The 24,327-nt window shown below is 41.2% G+C and overlaps 1 protein-coding gene across 2 annotated transcripts in view; it reads left to right on the top strand.

Annotated features, from left to right (window-relative positions):
- The window catches only part of FAT3 (FAT atypical cadherin 3), a 667,316-nt gene that overhangs the window by 571,990 nt on the left and 70,999 nt on the right, over positions 1 to 24,327 (top strand). For both annotated transcript variants that reach the window (XM_030828899.1, XM_030828900.1), the window contains 3 exons: positions 3,260 to 3,456; positions 4,845 to 4,998; positions 8,323 to 8,556. In XM_030828899.1, the coding sequence (XP_030684759.1) occupies positions 3,260 to 3,456; positions 4,845 to 4,998; positions 8,323 to 8,556 (585 nt within the window). The remainder of the gene's footprint in view (positions 1 to 3,259; positions 3,457 to 4,844; positions 4,999 to 8,322; positions 8,557 to 24,327) is intronic.

Raw genomic sequence — 24,327 nt, 5'->3', positions numbered from 1 at the left:
TAAGCATGTTCCTTTTTCCTACCTTTTGCAAAACTGAGCAAAACAAATAGCTTGATCACAGTAAGCTTCACATGCACACTTCCCTTGGCCATAGCAACACCTGTGCACACACATACACACATTAGATGGCATGGTTTGATCCTTCCCTGAGAAATCCTAAATTATAACTACAAATCAAGGTGTATTTCTTCTGACAACCAAAATTTTTTGGATTTCTTTTTTGTCTTTCAGAATAGCAAGTAACAGTTCAAGGGGAAAGCCAAGATAGGCAAAGTCAGTCATTAGGAAGGCACAGAAAATGTAACTGTTGCCCTGAGAGGCTAAGCATTTCATGTCAAAGTGGTTTCCTGGGGGACAGCTGACCTTTAACTGAAAGAGGAGAGGGTTGGCCGTGTGGGAAGGTTCTTCCTAAAAACTATTTGGGGGGTGGGTTAAAGCTAATATTTTGATGTTGTCACATTCAAAGGCAGAACATAAACAAAGTGCCAAAAGATTGTAAAGAATCATCAATACTTGTAGTCAGGTGGTTTCCCTTTAGAAAAACTACATCATTCAGAGTGAAAAATGAATTAATTAGAATGCCCTTAGGACATAGAATCTGCTAGAGTATGTTAGTTGGAAAGTTAATTAATCACTGCAGAATAAGATCCACAGTAGAGCAAATGTGTCAATGCTTGGGATTGCCATACTTTTCAGCATGATTCTCTTCCTTTTTCTTTATGAGACTGTTCTCTTGGTGATGTTTTCCCCTTGAAACACTTTATGATTTATCTGAGACCTCATTTTTTCATTAAAATATGTATTTCTGCAGTTAAAACGTGAAAGAGAAGAAAGAGGTGAGTGAAGCATCACTTTAATTCATTTGCATTTATTTTCAGAAAAAAAAAGCTTCTTAGGCATTCTGAAGGGTCCATTTCTATTTGGAAAAACTGTAAAATACTCAGCCTTAATTATTTATAGATAACCTCTGAATTGTCAATGGATGATTTAAAGGGACTATCCCATCGACTTTACCAAAGTAATGAGTACAGAGTAGCTCAAAGCTACTGTTACTATTAGCAGTGCCAACCACCAACTGATTTTAATTAGATTTAACTTCTGCTCTTGATGTAACACAATTTGGCGGTGCTGCCTCCGATTAACAAAGGACCATTAATCATTTTATATAACAAAAGAACAGTGTGGGCCTGCACTGAAAGCATTTAATAGAGAGGTTAAATTTGTGTGCACTGAAATAATATTCAACTAAAGCATAATTGAATCCTGGCCAGTGGTGGAGAAAAATGATATCCCAGGGAGGACCCTGAAGCTCCCTAGAGCAGGGTTGCTCAGCCACACCGCTATTGACATATGGGGCCAGATAATTCTTTGCTGAGGAAGGCTGTCCTGTGCACTGTAGGATGTGTGGCAGCATCCCTGGCCTCTACCCACTAAATGCCAGTAGCACATACCACCACCATCACTTCCATCCCACCAATGTGACAAGCAAAAATGTCTCCAGACATTGACAAATATCCCCACAGAGGGGAAGGGCACAGTTATCCCCAGTTGAGAACCACTGCCCCAGAGGAATATGCAGCTCTCACCTTTTCTGCACTGTCTGGCTGATTTGGTTTCGTTGTATTCCACTGTGGCTTGCCCCCACTCCCAGTGCTGAGGCCCTCAGACTGAGCAGCCCCTTGCCTTATAAGCAAGAATGCAGTCTGGCACTCAGAATCCCACCCCTCCCCACTCAGTCTCTTCAGTAGGACCCTGATATTTGCCCTCTGCTTTTTAAAGATTCATTGTAAGTGGGAGATATGGCTCCACGTTTTCAATGAAGTAGCAGTTGGCATGCAGTATACTTTCCTTACTTGTTTATTTTCAGTCTTTCCCTCCAGAATGTGATCTCTGCCGAGACAGCAGATATTTTTGCTGGTTTTGTCCACTGATGTAGCCCTGCTGCCTAGAACAATGCCTGGCCCGGGGTATATGATAAATACTTGATTGCCCAAATAAATGAAATAGTGATCATCAAACCTGACTCCTGACTTACTGCCAGTGGTCTTGCCCAGTCTTTCTCGGTGTCTGAAATGATATTTTTCCCCTCTTACGGATTACGTCAAGGTGATGGTCTTCTTCCTTCCTCCTCCTATCTTGTTCCCCAAGCTGCTTTTGCCCCCATGTAGCTTAATGATGTGGAAAAGTCATATTGCTGGGACCACTGTCAGTGCTTTGGCATCTTAGAAAGCTGTTCCACTTCATCTGTTTTCTTTTCTTCCATGTTCCCCAGCTTCACTCTGATACATTTGGTCTAATTGCAATGCTTATCTTTGAACTGCTTTTTAAATGACCCCTCGTTAGGGCTATTTAACACTAATGGGCCTTCCTCCGTCGTGAAAACTTTTCTCCCCCAAACTCCAGTTCTTATGAGAAGAGTGCAGCTGTATGATAAAGCCTTTATTAAAAGATTCCTTAATAGAACTAACTGCCTTTCCTTGACTGCATAATCAACGGCTAATGAAATTGTCTTGGTAACAAGAGCTAGAGTGTATTACATCCTCTCTTGAGACTAAGTGGAAAAACAATTGTGTCAGCCTGAGAAGACGATTGATTGTTCACAGTTTGAATTTGATTGTTCTTAAGGGGAACTAAACAAGAGATCATCTTCAGCTTCTCTAAGTGTATTTTATTATCTTGGAAACTTACTGTTTTGCTTTCCACAGAAGCCAAGCATATAAGTATCATGCTTTGTTGCCCAAGAATCAAAGGGAGTCTCAGTATCTTTGTACTATCCTAAATGATACAGTTTGAGGAGTACCTGGATGACTCCACATGCACCTCTCAAGGTAGATGTAGAAGTGCTCAGTATTGACCACCTACATCTGAAATCTACAACATAATGATACTGAATTGTTATGTAAACATCATAAATAGTAAATAATGATTCAATGTGAATTTTAAAATGCAAATATTGCTATTGTTTATAGGAAATAAATCTAAATATAAATGAAATTGAATCAGTAATTTCTCTTGGGCTAAATGGTTCTACCCCTTACTAGGTTGCCCCAGTTAGTGGCACTAGTTGGCAGAGTTGCTCATGAGCTGCGAGTTATCATTTTGGAGTCAGTTTGTAACCAGCCTCTTAACACACTGCTGTTAACTCATAAAAGAGAACAATGTTCCATTTCAGTCTCAATAAACACTTCCCTCTTCTTAAAAAAAAAAAAAGACATTTCATTGCACATCTTCAAAAGCTCTTTTGTTTTTTTAACTGCAGGAGGAAACCCTCGAGGAAGGTTTGCTCTGGGCCTGGTGCAAAGTGAGTGGAAGGTCTATGTGAAGAGGCCTCTAGACAGAGAAGAACAGGACATTTACTTTCTCAATATCACTGCCACTGACGGGCTTTTTGTCACACAGGCCATGGTGGAAGTGAGCGTCAGTGATGTGAATGACAATAGCCCAGTGTGTGATCAGGTGAGATTTGGGGATAGGGCTCTGCTTTTACTCTGCTTCTCCAAAATTCAATCAAAATCCATTTCAAGTCTTTGCTATTGTGAATAGTGCCGCAATAAACATACGTATGCATGTGTCTTTATAGCAGCATGATTTATAATCCTTTGGGTATATACCCAGTAATGGGATTGCCGGGTCAAATGGTATTTCTAGTTCAAGATCCCTGTTCTCACTCATAGGTGGGAATTGAACAATGAGAACACATGGACACAGGAAGGGGAACATCACACACCGGGGCCTGTTGTGGGGGTGGGGGGAGGGGGGAGGGATAGCATTAGGAGATATACCTAATATTAAATGACGAGTTGATGGGTGCAGCACACCAACATGGCACATATGTAACTAACCTGCACGTTGTGCACATGTACCCTAAAACTTAAAGTATAATAAAAACTTACCAAGCACAAAAAAAAAAAACCTTTCACTTTTCTTCTTAAGGCCAGGCAAACTTCTGCTGTTATCTGCAATTGGGTATAAGAGGATAGGAGGTGAAGTTTAGGAAGAAATACTGAAAACATGAAAAGAGTATAGGTAGCAAGATCAGATACCTAATTTTGTACCCTGCCCCCACCAAAATAAAACAAAAAAAAACCAATGTCTTAAATAATTTTTTGAGAAATTCATAAAGGACTTTAGGGCTTATTCTGTTTAAATCACTGATATCATAAAAGAGAAATGGATCACTCTACAGGATGTTAACTTGTTTATATAAGTTTACACATTTGGTTAGTGGCAATGTTGGTGCTGAACACTGGTCTCCAGGCTCCTTATGCAGTGGCCTTTCTACTACTATATAAAATATAATGCCAATGCAAGGTACAAGTACTAGATTTTATTTTCTCTCATGCTGAAATTAAATCACTATTTATTCTTTTCTATCATGTGGAACAAGAGATAATATTGGTGTCCTATAGACACCAATAGATTTAATCTGTTATACTAATGCCAAATGCTGGTAGTGGCTCTTTAAAGAGTTGAAGAGAATTCCTAGGACTCATTGGGGCTCAAGAGAAAAACAGACAACCATGGTCAATGTGTGGTGTGTGTTATGGTTCCACAAGAGTGGGGATGTTCTTCTGTTTTCTTTGCCATGGTACTCTTAGTGCCTAGAATGGTACACATAGTGGATGCTCAATAAATATTTGTTAAATGAATAAGCATGGGAGTGGTAGGGCAGCAGATATACCATGTTTCATAATGTATTGGAATATGTTTCTGTAGTGAAGGAAAAAAATAACAAAAGCTAAATTATATAAATGAATTTTTAAAGAAATCCTATATAATGCTAAATATGGCAACTGCCCCCACAAATACTAATGATTTTATTACCTTTCTTCACCTTTGTCCAGGTTGCGTATACAGCATTACTTCCTGAAGACATTCCATCAAATGAAATCATCCTGAAAGTCAGTGCAAAGGATGCTGATATTGGATCCAATGGAGATATACGATACTCACTCTATGGATCTGGAAACAGTGAATTTTTTCTAGATTCAGAAAGCGGTAAGCTGAAATTTATTCTTGGGGTAAATGTCATTGTTAATCCATGAGAGAAGTTAAACTTATGTGGTCTCATCAATAGGAAGTAGTTAGTGTATATTTGCTCTTATAGGGATGGAGGGAAAATTTCCCTTCCATCCTTTCTGAATGTTTGCTGAAATGAACTGACCACAGACAGATTAATAGGAGAAAAGGCATATAGATTTACTTATGTGAACGTGGGTACCAGAGCCCCAAAAATAAGAGACTCACAGAAAGGCCAGATGGTTAAGGCAGTTGCTAGGGGAGAGGGAAGTTGGGGGACTGTAGGCAATTTTAGAGGAGTAGTCAATGATTTTTAGGGGAAATGAATAATCTGGAGGGCATCCATTATTTTGTAAATAATTCTCCTAGGAAACTCAATGGAATTGGAAAATGTGGGGAGGTGAGGGATTGAACTGACTGTGAACAAAGGTTATCTAGTTATGCAGCTGAAGTCTCCCAGTTAATCTCTAGGAGCTACCCTCAGAAGAAGAGATGAAAAATCTGTTTGGACATGGTGATGACTTTTAGTCTCTTTTCTCTTCTCTGGTGGTGAATCTTTCCCAGTTATTTGATGAGATTTCTATGGAGGGGGATCTTAAGACAAATGCATTTCTTTTGGAAAGAAGTTTTCATAGTCAGATGAGGAAATTTCAAAGAGAGTCTTCACCTGCACTGGAGAGAGATGAGGGAAATAAGAGAAAGTTTGAAAGTTCTTGGTTCTAAGGCAGCTCTAAGGCCTTCCAAATTTTTTTAAATTCAAGGTGCTCAGCATGTCAAAGCACCATACTTTGGGGTATCACTCTCTGTACCCCAAGAATATGACGCTCTGTATCTTGGGCTCTAAGAAATCGTAGGAACATATCCAAATATGGGTGCTCTGGACCACAGAAACTTTTTATTTCCTTTGTAAAACTTGCCCAGACTTTACCTACATTTATTAGCATCAAGTAAGCAGACATCTCTGTTTGCTTCTCTTGTTTCTCATATCTGTAAGTTTTAAGGTATATGCTCGTAACAGGTATAAATGAAGTTATATCACAAATGCAGGTTGCCATGAAAACCAGACAGCAATTTATAGGAAGGAGAGTTTTTCTCACTTTGAAATGTCTTTAGGGTCCCTTTCTGGTTCTTATTAACACAGTTGTCTAGTTTTTATTAAACTTTCTTGCCTAGTTTCTCCAAACCTATGAGCCCTTAGATTTGCTTGTTTGTATATTCAGGTGAAATTTACAAGGTGCAAGGTTATGTAAGCTAAAGGCAGATGCCTGCATTGAAGGCCAGAGCTAATGGAAAAGCCTTTTTATGGTGGCAAATTATTTTAGTTTTGTAGATTAGATGACCCATCCAATGACATTTTAAATTTAAGCGTAAAGATTAGCTGGCTGGCATATTTTCAGTGTTGTGTTGTTTCTAGTGAACAATAACTGACTACTGAGTCTCCAAAAAGGTAGTGGCTCCTCCCTGCCCCACTCCCATAAGAGGTTGCATCCTACAAGGAAGCACTGACTTAGCTACATGGGAATATACTACTCAGCTATATGGGCCTGGTGATTATTTATTCAATAGGTAACATTTATTGAGTAGCTAGTAGACATAAAAGTACTTTATGGGATATTTGTGGTAGACTCCAAGATAAACAAAATAAATCATGCCCAAGGGATACTGTAATCCAGTAGGGAAGACAGGCAAGTAAACCAATAATAATAATCATGAAAGGCACAATGAAATGAGTGTTCAGGAAAAACATAAGGGGAGCTATATCTGGGCACAGATGAAAATGTAACTAATATTCTGATAAGAGGAAAAAGGAAACTGCTTAAAGGAAGAACTAGCATTTGAACTGAGCCAGGATTCTCAGTGGCTTAAACAGGACACTGCAAGTTATAGGAACAGCATAAGCAGAGAGCATAGCGCATCCAGGTAATGTCATATACAAAAGTGGAGGGAAAACTACTTTAGGCCAGATTATGGAGTGTCTTGAATGTCCCAATGAAAAGCCCTGGATGCTTTTTGAGTAGGAGAGGGAAATGATCCAACCTGTATCTGAGAACTGGCTGGCTGTAGCCGGGAAGCTAAAAGATGAACTGCCTTAATAAATATAGGTAGCTTCGGTCAGCATGGTGGCTCATACCTGTAATCCCAGCACTTTGGGAGGCCGAGGTGGGTGGATCACGAGGTCAGGAGATTAAGACCATCCTGGCTAACACAGTGAAACCCCGTCTCCACTAAAAATACAACAAAATTAGCCAGGCATGATGGCGGGCACCTGTAGTCGCAGCTACTTGGGAGGCTGAGGCAGGAGAATGGCGTGAACCCAGGAGGCGGAGCTTGCAGTAAGCCGAGATGGCACCACTGCACTCCAGCCTGGGTGACAGAGCAAGACTCAGTCTCTAAATATATATATATATATATATAAAATAAATCTAGGTAGCTTCATCCAAATAATATCTACTAATTTTATTTAAGAGTGATAATATTTCATGAGTCATACTTTCCACCAAATAACATTTATTCAGGTTTGTCACTGTGCTTGTTGTCATTATCTTATGAAACTTAAACAACAAAAATATCTGCACAAAAGCTGGTATCCAGCACCAATGCAACTATTCCAGTGGTTAAAATACAGACATAACATTACTCCATGCAGGATGCTAAGGACCTGCTTTTCCATGCTCCTCAAGTTTTCTCCCACTTGACTCCTCCCCAGGCAATGTCAGGCCCTTCCACAATCCAGCAAGTTAAGGGTTAACCCTTGCACAATAGGCATCCTTCAAGACCCTGCTCCCCTAAGGCCAGCTTCTGTTTTCATTACCTGTTTTCCTGTAAATGATAGAGTAAAAAGTTGAGTATCTGGAGGCAAAGAGACTGCCCTTCTGGGTCTCTGGGTTGTTGACAATATTGACCATCAGAGAACTAGATATACCAGTCCATTCTCTGTGTGTTTTCTGGACATATAGCAGAAATCCAGAGACTGATCTCCAGAGTAGATCTTGAGAGGTTTAAAGAGGTTTGAGGCTTCTCCATGTAGCCAAAAGAAAGAACCCCTTATACCAGAGGTTTCAAAAAGGGATTAATTAATTTGAAGGTCACACAGCTGTTTTGTTTTTGCATCTAGACTCCCATACATTTTTCCCTGACACATAAACTGTTGAATTTGCTGCATTTTTAAAGTATGGGACACTTGGGCCAAATGACATTAGTCCTTCCTATGTTGAGAATTGTTTATATAATTGATCCTCTGCTCTCCAAAGAAAGACAGTTTTTAAAAACTCAGACCAATCGTGCTGCCATTTATTTTCACAGGCGAGTTAAAAACCTTGGCTCTGTTGGACCGGGAGAGGATCCCCATGTACAGCCTGATGGCCAAGGCCACTGACGGGGGTGGCAGGTTCTGCCAGTCCAACATCCACCTAATCCTGGAGGACGTGAATGATAACCCCCCTGTGTTTTCTTCTGACCACTACAATGCCTGCGTCCATGAGAACACAGCCACCAAGGCTCTGTTGACCAGAGTTCAAGCCGTGGACCCCGACATTGGTAAGTCAATTGCAGGCATCTCCTTGTCACACAGTGGACACTTTGTCTTCAGGTGCTGCCATTCCTTTAGTTTTGTGAGAACCTTCATCAACCCCCTTGGTTCTTTACCAGGAGAACATGTACATTAAACCCCATTTCAACTATTCAGCTAATACACTTCATATGCATGAGAAAAGTCTGCAAGCTGGCCCTCCTCTTTCTCGAGTTTGAAGAAGAGATACTAAGAAGTCTTTTACCTTTTAGCAAAGGAGTTTGGGTTGGTTTGTCTGGGGTTTGTTTTGTTGTTTTTAGATTTTGACCTTTTGAATAAAAATGATAGATTTCCTCATTGTCTTTTCCTCCTAAACATAGTCAAAAGGCTATGTTGTAAAGCAGGGAGAATTTGATTTGTTTCCATTTCTGTGAAGAACTGGGTCACATGCTTTAGCTGAACTATGACAATCTCAATTTAATATAGTGCCCCGTAGTGCAAAGACTAATTACTAAATGTGCTGCCAGTCCAACGTGGATTTTTTAAACTGCCATTTTCCAAAGCATTTTTGTCACATATAAACTGACATTGTTCGGCAGAGTGGGGGTGGGGGAGATAAGGAATTAGAATTGAAAGTTGCTAATAAAGTTTATGTTCAAATCCACTTTACATAATGAGATGGTGAGTTAGAAAAGACTGGAGTTAATTGCTAGGTAGACCTTCTGAGAATGCGTAAGTTATTGAGGTGACTGCATGATGGAATATAAATACAAAAGGGCATATAGACAGCCTCTCTGTTGTGCATTTTAAGAGCTGTAAATCAGAGTACTAGGAAATGATGAGGTGTGTCTGCTATGCTAAACAGGCCTTTATATAATTCAGTGTCATATTGCTTAATTCTGAATTGAAAGAAAAATTATTGGACTAACAGAAAAGTAAATACATGATAATTAGTTGAAAGCAAAAGTAGAGCCCAGGGTCTCTGCATATTTTCCCTTAGAGAAATTAGTGGCTACAATTTGAATTATTGCTCTTACCTCATTAGCATAATTTTCAAGGCTGAGAACCAACCCTTTAAAAGTCTACATATTAAAGAGCTTTGTGAAAAATGGCAAACAAGAACGACCTCTTATTGATATATATTTATGTAATACCTACAAATAGTCTCTTTTTTAAAGGAGGATTAGAAAACATTCTCTGGACTCTTATTAGCAGAAGACTTTGGGGGAAGAGAACAGAATTAATGGAAATGAATCACTTAATCATTTTAAATTTGATTTTGAGAATGTATAATTAGGCCATAGATGAAATTTTAAAAGCCGAAAGGTTGGAATTTTTCTCCGCACTCCATGAAGGAATTGAGTGCACCCAGGCTACTAGACTGGACATGGACGTCTGATAAGTGCACATGGTGTTTTTTGAAACATGCGGGGGTGGAGTGGGGTGTTACTGACTCACAGACGGTGTGCTTGGAGCTGTTTTGCGAGTTGTGGAGAACATGCTATGTCCTCCTTTCACTTCTTTTGAGTCAGATGGCCAGGCTGGGAGTTGGGGAGGAAGGAATGTCTAGATTCTGGGCATTTAACAGGGCAGAGATGATAAAGACTTTAAGGAACCAAAACTGGAATGAGGATCTTACCAGTACCTTGATCTACTCATTTTTTGATAATGAGTAGAAGCTTATATTCAAAGCTTCAAATAGAGACAGAGATTATAGGGGTACTGCTGGCCTCTGTGTATAGTATAGTCACCAGGCCATTGCATCAGCCACAGGAAAACTGTGGCATAAGATACCAGATTTTAGTTCATCTTCTCAGTTTTTGTAGATTTCTTTTAGCTTTAAAATGAAAAAGAACTAAGACAGCTGAGGAAGAACAAATGAATATTTCTAACAACACAGACTGAGCACCTACTGTGCCTTAGCCAGCATACTGACAAAGTAGTTGTGAAGGTCTTGGTCAGAGTAGACAGGAGATTCCAGTTGCAGCAACTTCAGTCTGAGCTGCAATCAAATGAATGCTGACCTTCTTCAGAATCTCTGGGTATCAATGATTGGTACACTAATTTTCATTAGTGGCCTGATCAGAACACTTACTGCCTCAGAAGTGACCATTTCTCCATTTCCTAAGAGATTACAAACCAGTGTGAGCTGTGCACTGAGATTACCAGGTTGTTGAGGGTGGAATTTATCTTGGAGCCAAACTGAACCTCTGTCTGGAAGCTGAGTTTGCACATGAATGGCCGGCCATTGCACACAAATCTAGCTTTCTAGTTTGGCCTCTATAGTGTTCAAAAGAGAGGCCGAGGTGGGTGGATAATGAGGTCAGGAGTTCGAGACCAGCCTGGCCAATATGGTGAAACCCCATCTCTACTAAAGATACAAAAATTAGCCAGGCATGGTGGTACATGCCTGTAGTCCCAGCTACTCGGGAAGCTGAGGCAGAAGAATTGCCTGAACCTGGGAGGCAGAGGTTGCAGTGAGCCATTATTGGGCCAGTGCACTCCAGCCTGAGCAACAGAGCAAGACTCCATCTCAAAAAAAAAAAAAAAAAAAAAGAAAGAAACAAGGAAAGAAAAAAAACCTATAATAGCTGTTAATATTTAAAAGTCAGAATTTTATTAGAAATTTAGATTTCCAGCATTTTATAAAAACAATAGCACTCAGAAGGCCCAGCAATTCCAGGTGCATAGGTCCCACATGGCAGGAGATAAAGAGCAGCTGCATCCTTGACACTGGCCACAGCACTAACCTTGCCTCCTGCTAGCCACTTTACTTGCTTATTGATATGGTTTGGCTGTGACCCCACCCAAATCATATCTTGAATTCTGTTTTCCATAATCCCCATGTGTCGTGGGAGAGACCGTGTGGGAGGTAATTTAATCATGGGAGCGGTTATCCTCATGCTGTTCTCATGATAGTGAGTGAGTTCTCATGAGACCTGATGGTTTTATGAGGGGCTTTTCCCCCTTTTGTTTGGCACTTCCCCTTTCTGCCATCATGTGAAAAAGGATGTGTTTGCTTCCCTTTGACCTTCTGCTATGATTGTAAGTTTCCTGAGGCCTCTCCAGCCATGCAGAACTGTAAGTCAATTAAACCTTTTCCCTTTATAAATTACCCAGTCTCAGGTACATCTTTATTAGCAGCATGAGAACGGACTAATACACTTGTGTTACCTCCTGACCTCATTTGCAGATCCTTCTGTAGTATCACAAGGAAAGGTCTGATTTCTAAGCTTTTTATTTTGAAATAATTACAGGGTCACAGGAAGTTGCAAAATAATATATAAGGAAGTCAAGTGCCCCTTCACTCAGCCCTTCTCCCAGTGGTAACATCTTGCTTAACTATAGTATACCATCAGAGGTATATTGAGGAAATTGACCTTGGTACAATCCACAGAGTTTATTCAAATTTCAGGATGTTTGTGTGTATATATTTCTATGCAATGTTATCACCTGTGCAGCTTCATTTAAACACCACATTCATACATCACACGCCTCCCACTTGCTGCCCCTTTGGAGCCACACCCACCCACTCCCTGCACCTCCTTCCCAATCCCTAACCCCTGACAACCACTGACTTCCATATCTATAATTCTCTTATTTCAAAAATGCTATTTAAATTCAATTATATTGTTTGTAACCTTTTGAGATTGGTCTTATTTTTTCACTCAGCATAATTCTCTTAAGATTCATCCAGGTTGTCTAATTGGTTTTTGATCCTACTGAAGATCATTGGCTTCATTTGTGTAAATGACAGGCATATTTGTTTCATGAAACTTCTTTGGTTAAGCACATTGCTTTACCAGAAGTTGTAAATTATTCCACTAGTGCTATGATCTAAAATTTGTGTCCCTCTAAAATTCATACATTGGAACCTAATTCCCAATATGTCCATATTAAGAGATGCATCCTTTGGGAGGTGATTAAGTCCTGAGGGCTCTTCAGTGCCCTTATAAAAGAGGCTTGAGGGAGCCTGTTTTTCTCTTCTGTCATGCAAGAACACCTAGTGTCTGGTGGAGGCCCATTTCAAATAGAACGTGCCCCCACCAACACCAAATCTGCTGGTGCCTTGATCTTGGACTTCTCAGCCTCCAGAACTATGAGCAATAAATTTCTATTGTTTACAAATTACCAAGTCTCAGGTATTTTTTATAGCCCAAACAGATTAAGACAGCCAGCAATTGACTACAAAATATACCATTCATTATGAATTGAAGAGAAAAGACAAGGATATAATCTGAAATCTGACTCTGTGACTTGCTAAACCTTCATATTCTGATTTAAGAAATTTAAAATATATTATTGCTTTTAGCCAAGGAACTCTTTTTCTGTGAATCACTTATAATGAACTAACATTAATGTTAGAGTTATTGCCTGGGTCAGGAATAAAATAAAAACAGAAGAGGACAAGATAATTTTACACCCATTTTATGAGTTCTAAGAAATGCCATGGCAACTCCCATAAACTGGTGACATGACTTCATGACCCAACATTTACAAAAAAGAGAAGTTAAAGGGTGAATAGTAGTAAAATGAATAGTTGTTAAAGGAAACACACATACCATTAATAACACATGGACACAGGGAGGGGAACATTACACACTGGGGCCTGTTGGAGTGTGGGGGGCAAGGGGAGGCAGAACATTAGGACAAATACCTAACGCATGTGGGGCTTAAAACCTAGATGATGGGTTGATAGGTGCAGCAAACCACCATAGCACATATATACCTGTGTAACAAACCTACACATTCTGCACATGTATCCCAGAACTTAAAGTAAAATTTTAAAAAAGCAAATTTCCCAGAATGAATAGGATTTCCACAGTCAGGGGTAGGAATGCATTCAGGAAGATAGGAGCCAGGAAGTTGGGAAAGTGTGGACCCAACTAAATAGTTGAGAGAACATCATGTAGTCCAGGAGGGAGGAGAGATTAATGAGATAGGAAAAGTAGACCGGGCCTGACCGTGGTTGTTTGTGAAGGCCACTTAATTAAACAGATGGAAATGAACCATTGAGTACATTTGAGAAAATAAATAATGAACTTGGAGTTTGGGGGATGCTAATCTGATAGGAGCCTCTGAAATGAATTGGAACAAGGAAAACCAGGGACTCGGAAAGCTCCTAGGAGTGTATTAAGAAAGACAATAATGGCCAAAATGAGAGTGGTGGCTTTGACATTTAAAAATAAGGAGTTGGTGGGCCGGGTGCGGTGGTTCACGCCTGTAATCCCAGCACTTTGAGAGGCCGAGGAGGGCAGATCACAAGGTCAGGAGATCGAGACCATCCTGGCTAACACAGTGAAACCCTGTCTCTACTAAAAATACAAAAAATTCGCTGGGCGTGGCAGTGGGCACCTGTAGTCCCAGCTACTTGGGAGGCTGAGGCAGGATAATGGCATGAACCCAGGAGGCAGAGCTTGCCGTGAGCAGAGATCGCACCACTGCACTCCAGCCTGGGTGACAGAGCGAGACTCCATCTCAAAAAAAAACCAAGTAAATAAATAAATAAGGAGCTGTTGAAAGCCAGATTGAGATTTCAGATGTGAAATCTGTAGATTTTGGCAACTGACTAGACTGAAAGCAAGGTAGGCTATTTAGTCAAAATTTCAAACGGGCACCAAGTGAAGGTGCTACGTGAGCAGAAGTAGCATAGACGGTCAACAGTACCACCTGGCATGGAGAGGAAGATGAAACATGGAGACACATTGGGAATTCAAGTGTGAACCTCCAGAAGGAAGTCAGGAATAAACACATGTTTGCTCATTGTGACAGTCTTGCCTTCAAGGGGTTTACAGTCATAGTGAGAAACAGGCCTGCACAACAAGATTCCAAGAAAACTATGAGGAGTGTGGTAATAAAATCACATCTGTAAAACTAATGATTTTGTAAGGATTGGTCAGATAGCACATATAAAATGCTACATAGGTCCACGTGGGAACATTACAATGTAAGCAATGAATTTTCAACTGGGACAACTCAGGAAGGATTCACCAAATGGTATTAGCACTTACCAAAATGCTAAGAGTCGGGACTTGAACTTGGATGAAGAGATAGACAGAGGAGAGAGACAGAGAGACAGGTAGATGGAGAGATGAGTATTAGCCAGGACAGGCTTGGCAAGACTGAGATCATTTGTAGAAAGTCTCAGTGGCTTAGCAAGGCAAAAGCTTATTTCTTGCCCAGGTGAAGCACAGGTCAGTGCGAGTCTATCTAGTGACTCAGAAATCTGGTCCCTCCATCCTGTCATCTCCATCTTCTGACCTTTGGTTTCCAAGGTCATGGCAGAGGGGAAGAGAGAGATGAAGGCAGCATGCCAGCTGTTAGCTGCCTCAGCCTGGGAGAGACCACATCACTCCACCACTATCCACAGCCCAGAAGGAATCCCTCAGGCTGGCCCACCTGCACAGGAGCAGGGACACATAGGGGAGGCCCAGGGAGACTTGGTGAGCACTCATTACCTCTGCTGCAATGATGAAAGCAGGAAAGAACAACTGCCACAGTGGGTCCCAAAGAGGTCGGAGAAGGTGACATCACTCATGAACAGGGAGAGTTAGCCTCAGGGGTGTGGAGGGACCACTTGGCCTTAGAAGTAAAAGGAAAGAGTTGGGTGTGGTGGCTCATGCCTGTAATCCCAGCACTTTGGGAGACGGAGGCAGGCAGATCACTTCAGGTCAGTAGTTCGAGACCAGCCTGGCCAACGTGGTGAAACCCCATCTCTACTAAAAATACAAAAATTAGCCAGGTGTGGTGACGTGCACCTGTAATCCCAGCTACTCCGGAGGCTGAGGTAGGAGAATCACTTGAGCCCAGGAGGTGGAGGTTGCAGTGAGCCAAGATCACCCCACTGCATTCCATCCTGGGCGACAGAGTGAGACTCCATCTCAAAAAAAATAAAAATAAAAATAAAAAAGAAGTAAAAGGAAAGAGAGAGGCAGAAAGGAAAAATTGAAACACAAAGGAAGATGCTCAAAGGGAGATGCTAAGGAAACCCACTGAGAGGCACACACCTGCCCTCGGATGTCTTTATACAGGAAGTGGACTGCCATCTGAGATAAGCAGGGCAGCAGCTGGGCTGAGTGCCCTGAGGAGATGCAGGAGTTTGTTTCAGGGTGAGGGGAAAGGTGAGAGGGAGTCAGTAAGAAATGAAGAAGAAAAACTTCTCACCCAGTGAAGGCTCTGTAGGTGCCAGATTATTTAATACATGAATGGGCAGTGATCCCAATCAGTAAATTGCATTAATAGAAAATATGAAAAATTCTGAGTCTTCCAGAATACTGCCTTTCCCCTAAAGTGAATAGTTTGATCCTCATATTAACAGAAAAGAGGAAATACACTAAGAAAACTTATCTTTTGATAGAGCTTCCCTGTTTTGCCCCAAGCGTGTGTCTCTCAGCTGTCCTCAGCTTCCTCCATGTTGTGCTGGCATTCACTATAATGGTGTAAGCTTGCTGTCCATGTTGGGAATTTGTTTAGTGAGTATTTCATGAGAGAGATAGCATCTTGAACCCTGCACTTTGCTCTCAGAGGGAAGATGCTGTAATGAACTGGGTTTTCCAAAGCATAGCTCTTGTCAGAGGAAGTACAGGGCTGGCCCAGGGTCATGGGGCACCATTTGCCCTGAGAGCATAGCTGCCTATGAAGGAGGAATGTATTTATTTGAGAGGAATGTGCATGAAAGTGACCACTAACAATTGTTAGATGGACATTTTTCTGACCAAACCACCTTCAGTGAATCTCTCCAGTGGTTTTCCTGTCTCTTCTGCCCCATCTCAGCCTTTTTGTCTGCTACTTTTTGAGAGCCATTAACCGAGGCTTGGGAAGAAAAGCTTGGAGGTGACAAAAGTCCACTGGAAATGTGGACGAGATGTTGCAACTCTAGTGGAAAAGCATCTCACATGCCCTGGGTTCTCAGTTTCCTGCATCTTCTTGGGACAAAGTCTGAGGAAGTGTTGCTCAAACCAATCTGTAAGAATCCAAAATGCTTTTCTATACCTGCAGCCCTAGACACTCCACTTTAAATTTGATAGCCAAAGCAAAGTTCCAACTCCCTGTGATGGTGTTTGATGTCAAATCTTCTATTGTCAGCCTTCTGATCTCCCGAAGGAAAACAATATACATTCAGCATTTACTCTCTAAAACTCCAGACTAAATATACTACCTTTGCACTGTGCCCCAAAAGCAAAAGAAAAAAAAAGGCACATCTGACAGAAGAGGTGAATCCTGAAGCATCCTTTTTCACTGGCATCAGTATGTGAGTGTGTGGGACAGAGAGAAGGGGCAGTCTGTGGCACCTGGAAGAAACTGGCTCTGTCCGTGTCTTCCACAGTGGAGACATGCAAACATCCTGCCATTTCTCCCTTTTAGGATTTTCCAAGTAGACAGCTTCCTCGCAGCCTCATCCCTCAGGTGAGACAGCAACCCTGGGTTTCTCTAGACCCTGGAGATCAGGCCACAGGGATATCCCCAAATGTACCCAAGAAACACATCTAGTAACTGGATTGATCAAGAGCTCACAAGAGCATGGGGAAAGCTCTGATGATTAGTGACCTGGGGCAAGTCTTTAGCTTCTCCGAGCCTTTAGTTTCTTCTTCTGTAATGTGAGAATGACAGTAATTTTCCCTTTGCTGACCTCAAAGCATCAGTGTGAGATTGGCCCAAGACTGAATGAAAAGCACTTTGAACTTGTAAGGGCACATTTTCCTTTGCTGGAGTTAGATCTCCCTATTCTGAGCTCCCACGCATGTCCTGATTATCCTGACAGAGAGCTGCATGCACGTTTCTTCTCTACTAGTCTTGAACCCTCCTAGGCAAGCTCAGTTACTTAATAAGAACTTTAAATGATAATCATAATATGGCTAATAACATCTGCTTTCAGAGCTTCTGCTCCACTTTAGGCACTGTGCCAAGTGCTTTAGATACATTATTCCCATTTCTCATAATAGCCTTGCAAGTTAGTGTACTTTTTCATTCTATTTAATATATGAATAAACTCTGAGGGGTTAAGTAACTTGCCCTGAGCCACAGCTAGTTAGTAGCAGGGCTGCAGACATCATGATAGGGGCCACAGGAGGGTTGGTTAACAGACATTCAATTAATAGTGATGCTGTAGTCAAGGGTAGGACAGTGGTACTCAAAAAGTCTGGACCAACAGTCTCAGTATCACCTGGGAGCTTGTGGAAAATGCAATTTCTGAATGAGACTCTAGATCAGTGGTTCTCAAACTTCAGTGAGCATGAGAGCCACCTCGAGGGTGTATTTGAACAGATTGCTGGGTCCCTGCCCCAGAGTTTCTGACTCAGTAGGTCAGGAAAGGGACCTCCTGATAATTTGCATTTCAGACTAGTTCCCAGGTGATGTTGATGCTGCTGTTCCCAGAACCACACTTTGAATATCACTTGCTTAGGGATTCTTAATATTTTTGTGTCACAAACGCCTTAACAGTTTGGTAACACTGTGGATCACCTCTCAGAATAATATTTTACATCTCATAAAATAAAATACAAAAAGTTACAAATAAAATAGATTTGTCCAAGCATTTTTTAAGTTGTTATATAGTAATGTGAATTTCTTTTTATATATTAAATAACAAAATCTAGTGCAGTAGGTCTAATAACTCCTATATTTCAAAGTAGTGGTAAGCAGAGGCAGGTACAACAACCATAAAATAATAAGAAAATATCTGATTTATACTGGTTACAAAACCACAGGTACTGTTCATACCATAGTGACTTGTTGCCTACATTTATTATGGAATGTGACACTAAAGCCAGTTAGAGGTTATTGAAAATAAAGATGCCAATATTCCTCCGTTTTGGTAGCAGCCTCTAAGATAACCCCAGTGATTCCCCACTTCCTGATATTCACACCCCTTCCCTTGAGAGTGGGCTAGATTTACTGACTCACATCTAATGAACAGGATATAGCAGAAGCGATGATATCACTTCAGAGATTAGGTTATAAGAAGACTGTGGCATCCATCTTGGCAATGCTTTCTGTATTAGTCTGCTCAGACTGCCATAATGAAGTACCTTAGACTGGATGACTTAAACAACAAACATTTACTTTCTCACAGTTCTGGAGTCTGGGAATTTAAGTTCAGGATGCCAGCATTGGTCAGGTTTTTTTTTTTTTTTTGAGACAGAGTCTCGCTCTGTCGCCCAGGCTGGAGTGCAGTGGCGCAATCTCGGCTCACTGCAAGCTCCGCCTCCCAGGTTCACACTATTCTCCTGCCTCAGCCTCTCCGAGTAGCTGGGACTACAGGCGCCCGCCACCACGCCCGGCTAATTTTTTTGTATTTTTAGTAGAGACAGGGTTTCACCATGGTCTCGATCTCCTGACCTCGTGATCCGCCCGCCTCGGCCTCCCAAAGTGCCGGGATTACAAGCGTGAGCCACCGCACCCGGCCTGGTCAGGTTTTGTCCAGGGCTCTCTCCTTGGTCTGTAGACAGCTCCTTCTCGCAGTGTGTTCACATGGCCTTTCCTAGGTGCATCTGGGTGTAGAGAGATCTGTCTTTCTTCTCTTCTTACAGGTCACTAATCCTATCACATTAGGACCCCACCCTTAAGACCTCATTTAACATTAATTACCTCCTAAAAGCCTTATCTCCAAAGCAGTCTCAGTGGAGATTAGGGCCTCAACATATGAATTTTAGGAGATCACAATTCAGTCTATAACACTCTTTCCTACTCTCTGTTGGATCACTAGCCCCAGGGGAAGACAGCTGTGGTATTGTGAGGCAGCCCTGAGAGAGGCTCACGTGGTGAGGGGTCAAGGTCTATCAACAACTGCTCTTGAAAATGGACCCACCCTCCAACCTCCAATTGAGCTTCCAGATGAGACTGCAGCCCTGCCTGACCGCTTGACTGCAACCTCAAGAGAAATGCTGAGCCATAGATAACCAGCTAAATAATGCCTGGATTCCTGATCCATAGAAACCATGAAATAATAAATATTTGTTGTGTTATGCTGTTAAGTTCTGGGGCAATTTGGCATGGAGCAAGAGAGAACCAGAATACTAATGCAAGTTCATGGGCATCTTCAAGTCTATCCACACATCCTTAACATTCCCTGATCATAGCCATTATCTTTTCACAGGTTCCACTCTCCAAAGAACAAGGGCTCTTGTGCAGATCAGTGGCAATTAAAACAGGGCCCACCTTGGGAAGGAGCAGTGCATCTGTGTTGGGGGCACAGCTATTTGACATAGGCAGGGATGTGTGATGGTGGAAAGCTATTGACTGCTCCTTGTTGCTATTCTCATGGATTCATGGGCCCTCTGTGGGGCACTAGGTCCACTTCTTATGGAAATGCCATCCTATTAGATCTTAGGATGTTACCACTGAAAAGACCCTGAGACAAAATCCAGTCAAATCCTGAGGTCCAGAGACAAAGAGACTTTCCCAAGATGACTTAATTAGTGGCAAAGCTGGATCAAAAAGGAGGTTATCATCACCTCAGCCTAATGCTTTTTTCTATACTCCAGTAATTTCTACAAGAAAATGTCTTGAAAGAGATTGATTCCATTCTGATTTCAGCCTGTTTTCTCTTAAGTAGCATCTATTCTTTGTTTTTCCTACTGCGTTAGATATTGTTATGTCTAACCTGCATAGGTCACTGATGTAATGTATTTTACCCCCTTCCCCAAAGCTGTTATTCTCTGAAGTGTTAAATCTTTGAAGGTGGCTAAGGGACTATTAAAATGTCAGTAAAAATTAAATAATCCTCCCTAAAGACTGAAAAACATGAGTCATTTTCTGGAGGACATTGTGGTTGAAGCCTTTTGTCTGTTGTAGATATCAAAAATGTCATCTTCTGTTTTAAGGCTTTCTCTAGAAAGCTCAAAAAACATGCATGTGATCTTACCAGGGAATGAACAGATCTGGATGCTGCCACATATAGATGGAGAAATTGAGGTTCAAAAACGTTAAGTGGCCCCTCCCAAGGCATCTGTTAAATGGAGTGATCTGAGCAAAGGGCTCTGGGCTCCATAAACCCCTCCCTGAATTCTTTACCTCCTACCAGTTGTAGGACACCTTCTACAGTGTCTGCAACCAGATGCAGGGCCATGACACTGTATGATTTCTGTGTCAGAATCCTCTGGAGAGTTTTTTAAAATAAACAGGCTAAACAAACAAACAAACAGGCAAGGGCTCCATCTCCAGAACCTGATTTAGAAAGTCTGGGAGAGAGCTGGACATTTTTTTTTCTCTGTAGTTGATTGTAATGCCTTTCCCTATTTAGAAGTTTTTGCCTTTGACATATGTAAGTTCTTGTTATCATTACCCTTTTAAACATCCAGTTTCTTCCAAACAGGAATCAAAACACTAGCTGTCAAAGGAAACAGCTAATTCCTTCCAAAAAGGAGGTATCTGAAGCAAGTGTTTTAGCACAGTCCCCCATTAGCAGGGAATTCTGACCCGTAACGGTTGAGCACAGTGGTTCTTTCCCAGAAGCTCCCTCACTCATGTGCTGCCTCATTTGTAGATGCCACAGGTTGGTTAAAAAAAAAAAAAAAAAAGCCTCTGAACTGCTAATTTGGATCAGTCCAGATCGAACACTCAGCAATGCAGAGGACGGATTTAAGGCAGTACTAATATAGCTAGGAAAATCTCCATCCACCCCTGGGCGTTTTCTGCAGAAAATCCAAGGACCCCAAGCTCTGACTCCCTGCCTCTCCAGGGCATGGTGAGGCTTGGTGAAATGTGCTTATCAGCTTTGCTGCAGGATACATCCTACCACTTCACCTTGCGAAGCCTCCTTGACAGGCACGATTATGTTGTCCATCATCTGCTCGTAAGCTCTTTTAATAACTCCTCACATATTACAAAACACTTTCCACCCACGCATCCTCTCCACCTTGCTCCTTCCAATCTTTCTTTTTCTCTTTCTGCTAATTTATCTATTAACTTAGGCCCAGCTTCTAGTTTATGCTAACTATAATTGGTTATAACACCTCTGGTAACTTGCAGTTGGCTCTGAAAATAGACAGTTTCAGCTTCTACTGTTCTAAACTTGGGGATTTAACAATGCTGAACCATTTATTCTTCTCTGAGTATACCTTGCAATTTCAGCATTGTTAACTTCACACATGTTCCCATCATTTGTAATGCCTTTTCTTCCTGTCACTCTTCTACCTTATTTTGCTACTGACAACTCCTATCTTTCCTTCAGGACTCAATCCATTTGTTTTCTTCTCTGAGAAACTTCCCTTGACCACCCCTCTCCAACAATCAACTCTATACATGCTTGTCTCCTGAGAAATGAGAGCCATTTGAGAGGACATAAGTGGTGGGAGCCATCCTTCTTTGTATCCCCAGTGCCTGCCATGCAGCAGGAGTTAAGTATTTCTTGTATGGATGAATGAATGGATCCAGTGGTCACACTTAGTGGCCCATATAGAAAACCTGTTGCATGATTGTTGGGTAGCTATCCAGCACAGACATTCCATGTACCAATAAACTTGGAGTTTTGAGTATTTAGTTGATGAATTAGTTTACTTACACTTAATCATCCCAGGTGTAGCTTCATGCCAAGCCATAGATAGTTGACAAAGTTTATACTCAGATGAGCTGCAGCTTCTTAGGTATCACAGAAGGCATAACTATAATCTCATCCAGCAATGGGGCCAGTTTTATAGGTGTGCAGTCAAACAGAGCTCCTTGCTTGGAAGGGCCCTGTGTTTCATTTAATGCTCTCCTCTGGCTTGTGTTGAGTGTCTTAGTACTGTTTAAACAAGAGTCCCTGTATTTTTATTTTGCATGGGAGCCCACAATCAAGTTGCTGCTCCTACCCAGCAGAGCTACAGCCAGCCCAATTGGCAAGTCCTTGGCAGATTTTTGGTGCAGTCATCAGGGTCTCCTGGACTCTGTGACTGATGTTACCTTCTGTGTTTTTTGACTTTTCAAAAAACCAAGGGGCTACTGACCCAGGAGCTGGTATTCTGCCCATGGGAATGTGCCAGCTTTAGTCATCACCCAATGAAGAACTTTTAAAAGGCACTTAAAACAGAAGTAATTAGGGAGTCTATTTAAAATTAATTGCCAACTGAAAAAGTAATTGCTAATTCCATGGGCCTCTTCATGGCAACTTTCTGTTTTATTTCATATTATCCACAGGCATATTTCAAACAGAGGAAAAAGGAGCCATTAGTTTAAGCTGTTTCATTGTAGTGGGATTTTATTTGCCTTCCACAGAGAATGAGAGAATAATTTTAGGCTAGCCATTTTGTTTGCTTAATTTAAGTATGAAAATCATTTTTAAGGCTGGGTGTGGTGGCTCACCCCTGTAATCCTAACACTTTGGGAGGCCGAGGTGGGTGGATCACCTGAGGTCAGGAGCTCAAGACCAGCCTGGCCAACATAGTGAAACCCCATCTCTACTAAAAATACAAAAATTAGCCGGGCATGGTGGTGTGTGCCTGTAATCCCAGCTACTCCGGAGGCTGAGGCAGGAGAAACGCTTGAACCCAGGAGGCGGAGGTTGCAGTGAGCTGAGATCACGCCACTGCACTCCAGCCTGGGTGACAGAGTGAGACTCTGTCTCAAAAAAAAAAAAAAAGAAAGAAAAAAAATCATTGTTAAATCACATCTCTTAAAATAACTTTATGATGAGACCTTGACAAAAGTGATTTTCTAAGTAAAGCCAGTGTCTTTCTGAAGACAAACTATAATGAAGAATAGAAATATCCAGAAAAAGTAGCCTATACAATATGTATCTTTTCTGCAATTTTGAGTGGTATGGATGTTGAGAACTAAACTGGCCTGCAAAATAAATTGAGTATTTGATTGTGCTCCAAAATTGATATTAAAGAATTATTTCTCATGTACATAATTTTTATAATAGTTCTTTTATTTATTACAAACATGCTGTGTGTTTACAAACATGCTGTTAACCTACAAGAGTAAACAAAAAAGAAAACAAGTCATTTTTAACCATGGTTACCACTTTGATAGAAATCCCTTCTGCCTTTTTTTTTCCACAAAACTAGGCTCATAAACTAGATATTATTTTGTAACTTGCTTTTTTGATGACCTGCAACTATATTTCTATGCCGTTATATATTCTTTTACATCTTTATTGTGACATTGTACATAGTATTCTATATACATCGTATGACCGTGGGATGATGGATTCAACCAGTCCTCATTGTTGGAAAATTGGGTAGGTACCAGTTTTTTTCACAAATACAAACATCTATTTAGCAAAAGCTTTGTGTATGTATATGAATGTTTTATATACATTGTTAAATATTAAAAAACTAAACATTCCTTAATAAAAGAGCAGTTTTTTCCACATTGTCCTTTTTCAAGGTTATTTAATTCTTTCAGCACATGCATTTGCAATGGACATATATGTGTACTGTGTGCATCACCTGCATATGTTATGTTAGCAGGAACATATACTTGCTTTGGTCCTCTAGTTGTTTCTTCTGCAGTTCAACATTCATTGCTCTCTATGTGCCAGGGTCTGTGCTCAGTATTGGGGTTCAAAGATAATAAGACACAGTTCCTTTACCTAAAAGGTACATTAATCTACTGGGAGAGGGGATATACATATAACTAATGATAATGCAAAAAATAGAGGCAAAAATAACATTAAGGGAACACAGAGGAGGAAATAACTGAGGAAATTAAGGGAGCTGTTCCAGAGGACACCCTGCAAAGCATATGTAGGATTTTGACAAGAGAAAGAGATGAGAGAACATTCGGAGAAGAGGGCAAAGCACAAATGCAGACCAGGGAAGGAGATGTGTGGGGGGCCTTCAGGCAGCACTGGAGTAGACAGTACAGGATGGAAGTGG

Source organism: Nomascus leucogenys, chromosome 15 (genome assembly GCF_006542625.1).
Source record: "Nomascus leucogenys isolate Asia chromosome 15, Asia_NLE_v1, whole genome shotgun sequence".
Classification (NCBI taxonomy): Eukaryota; Metazoa; Chordata; class Mammalia; order Primates; family Hylobatidae; genus Nomascus; species Nomascus leucogenys.
This window is presented reverse-complemented; position numbering and strand designations above follow the sequence as displayed.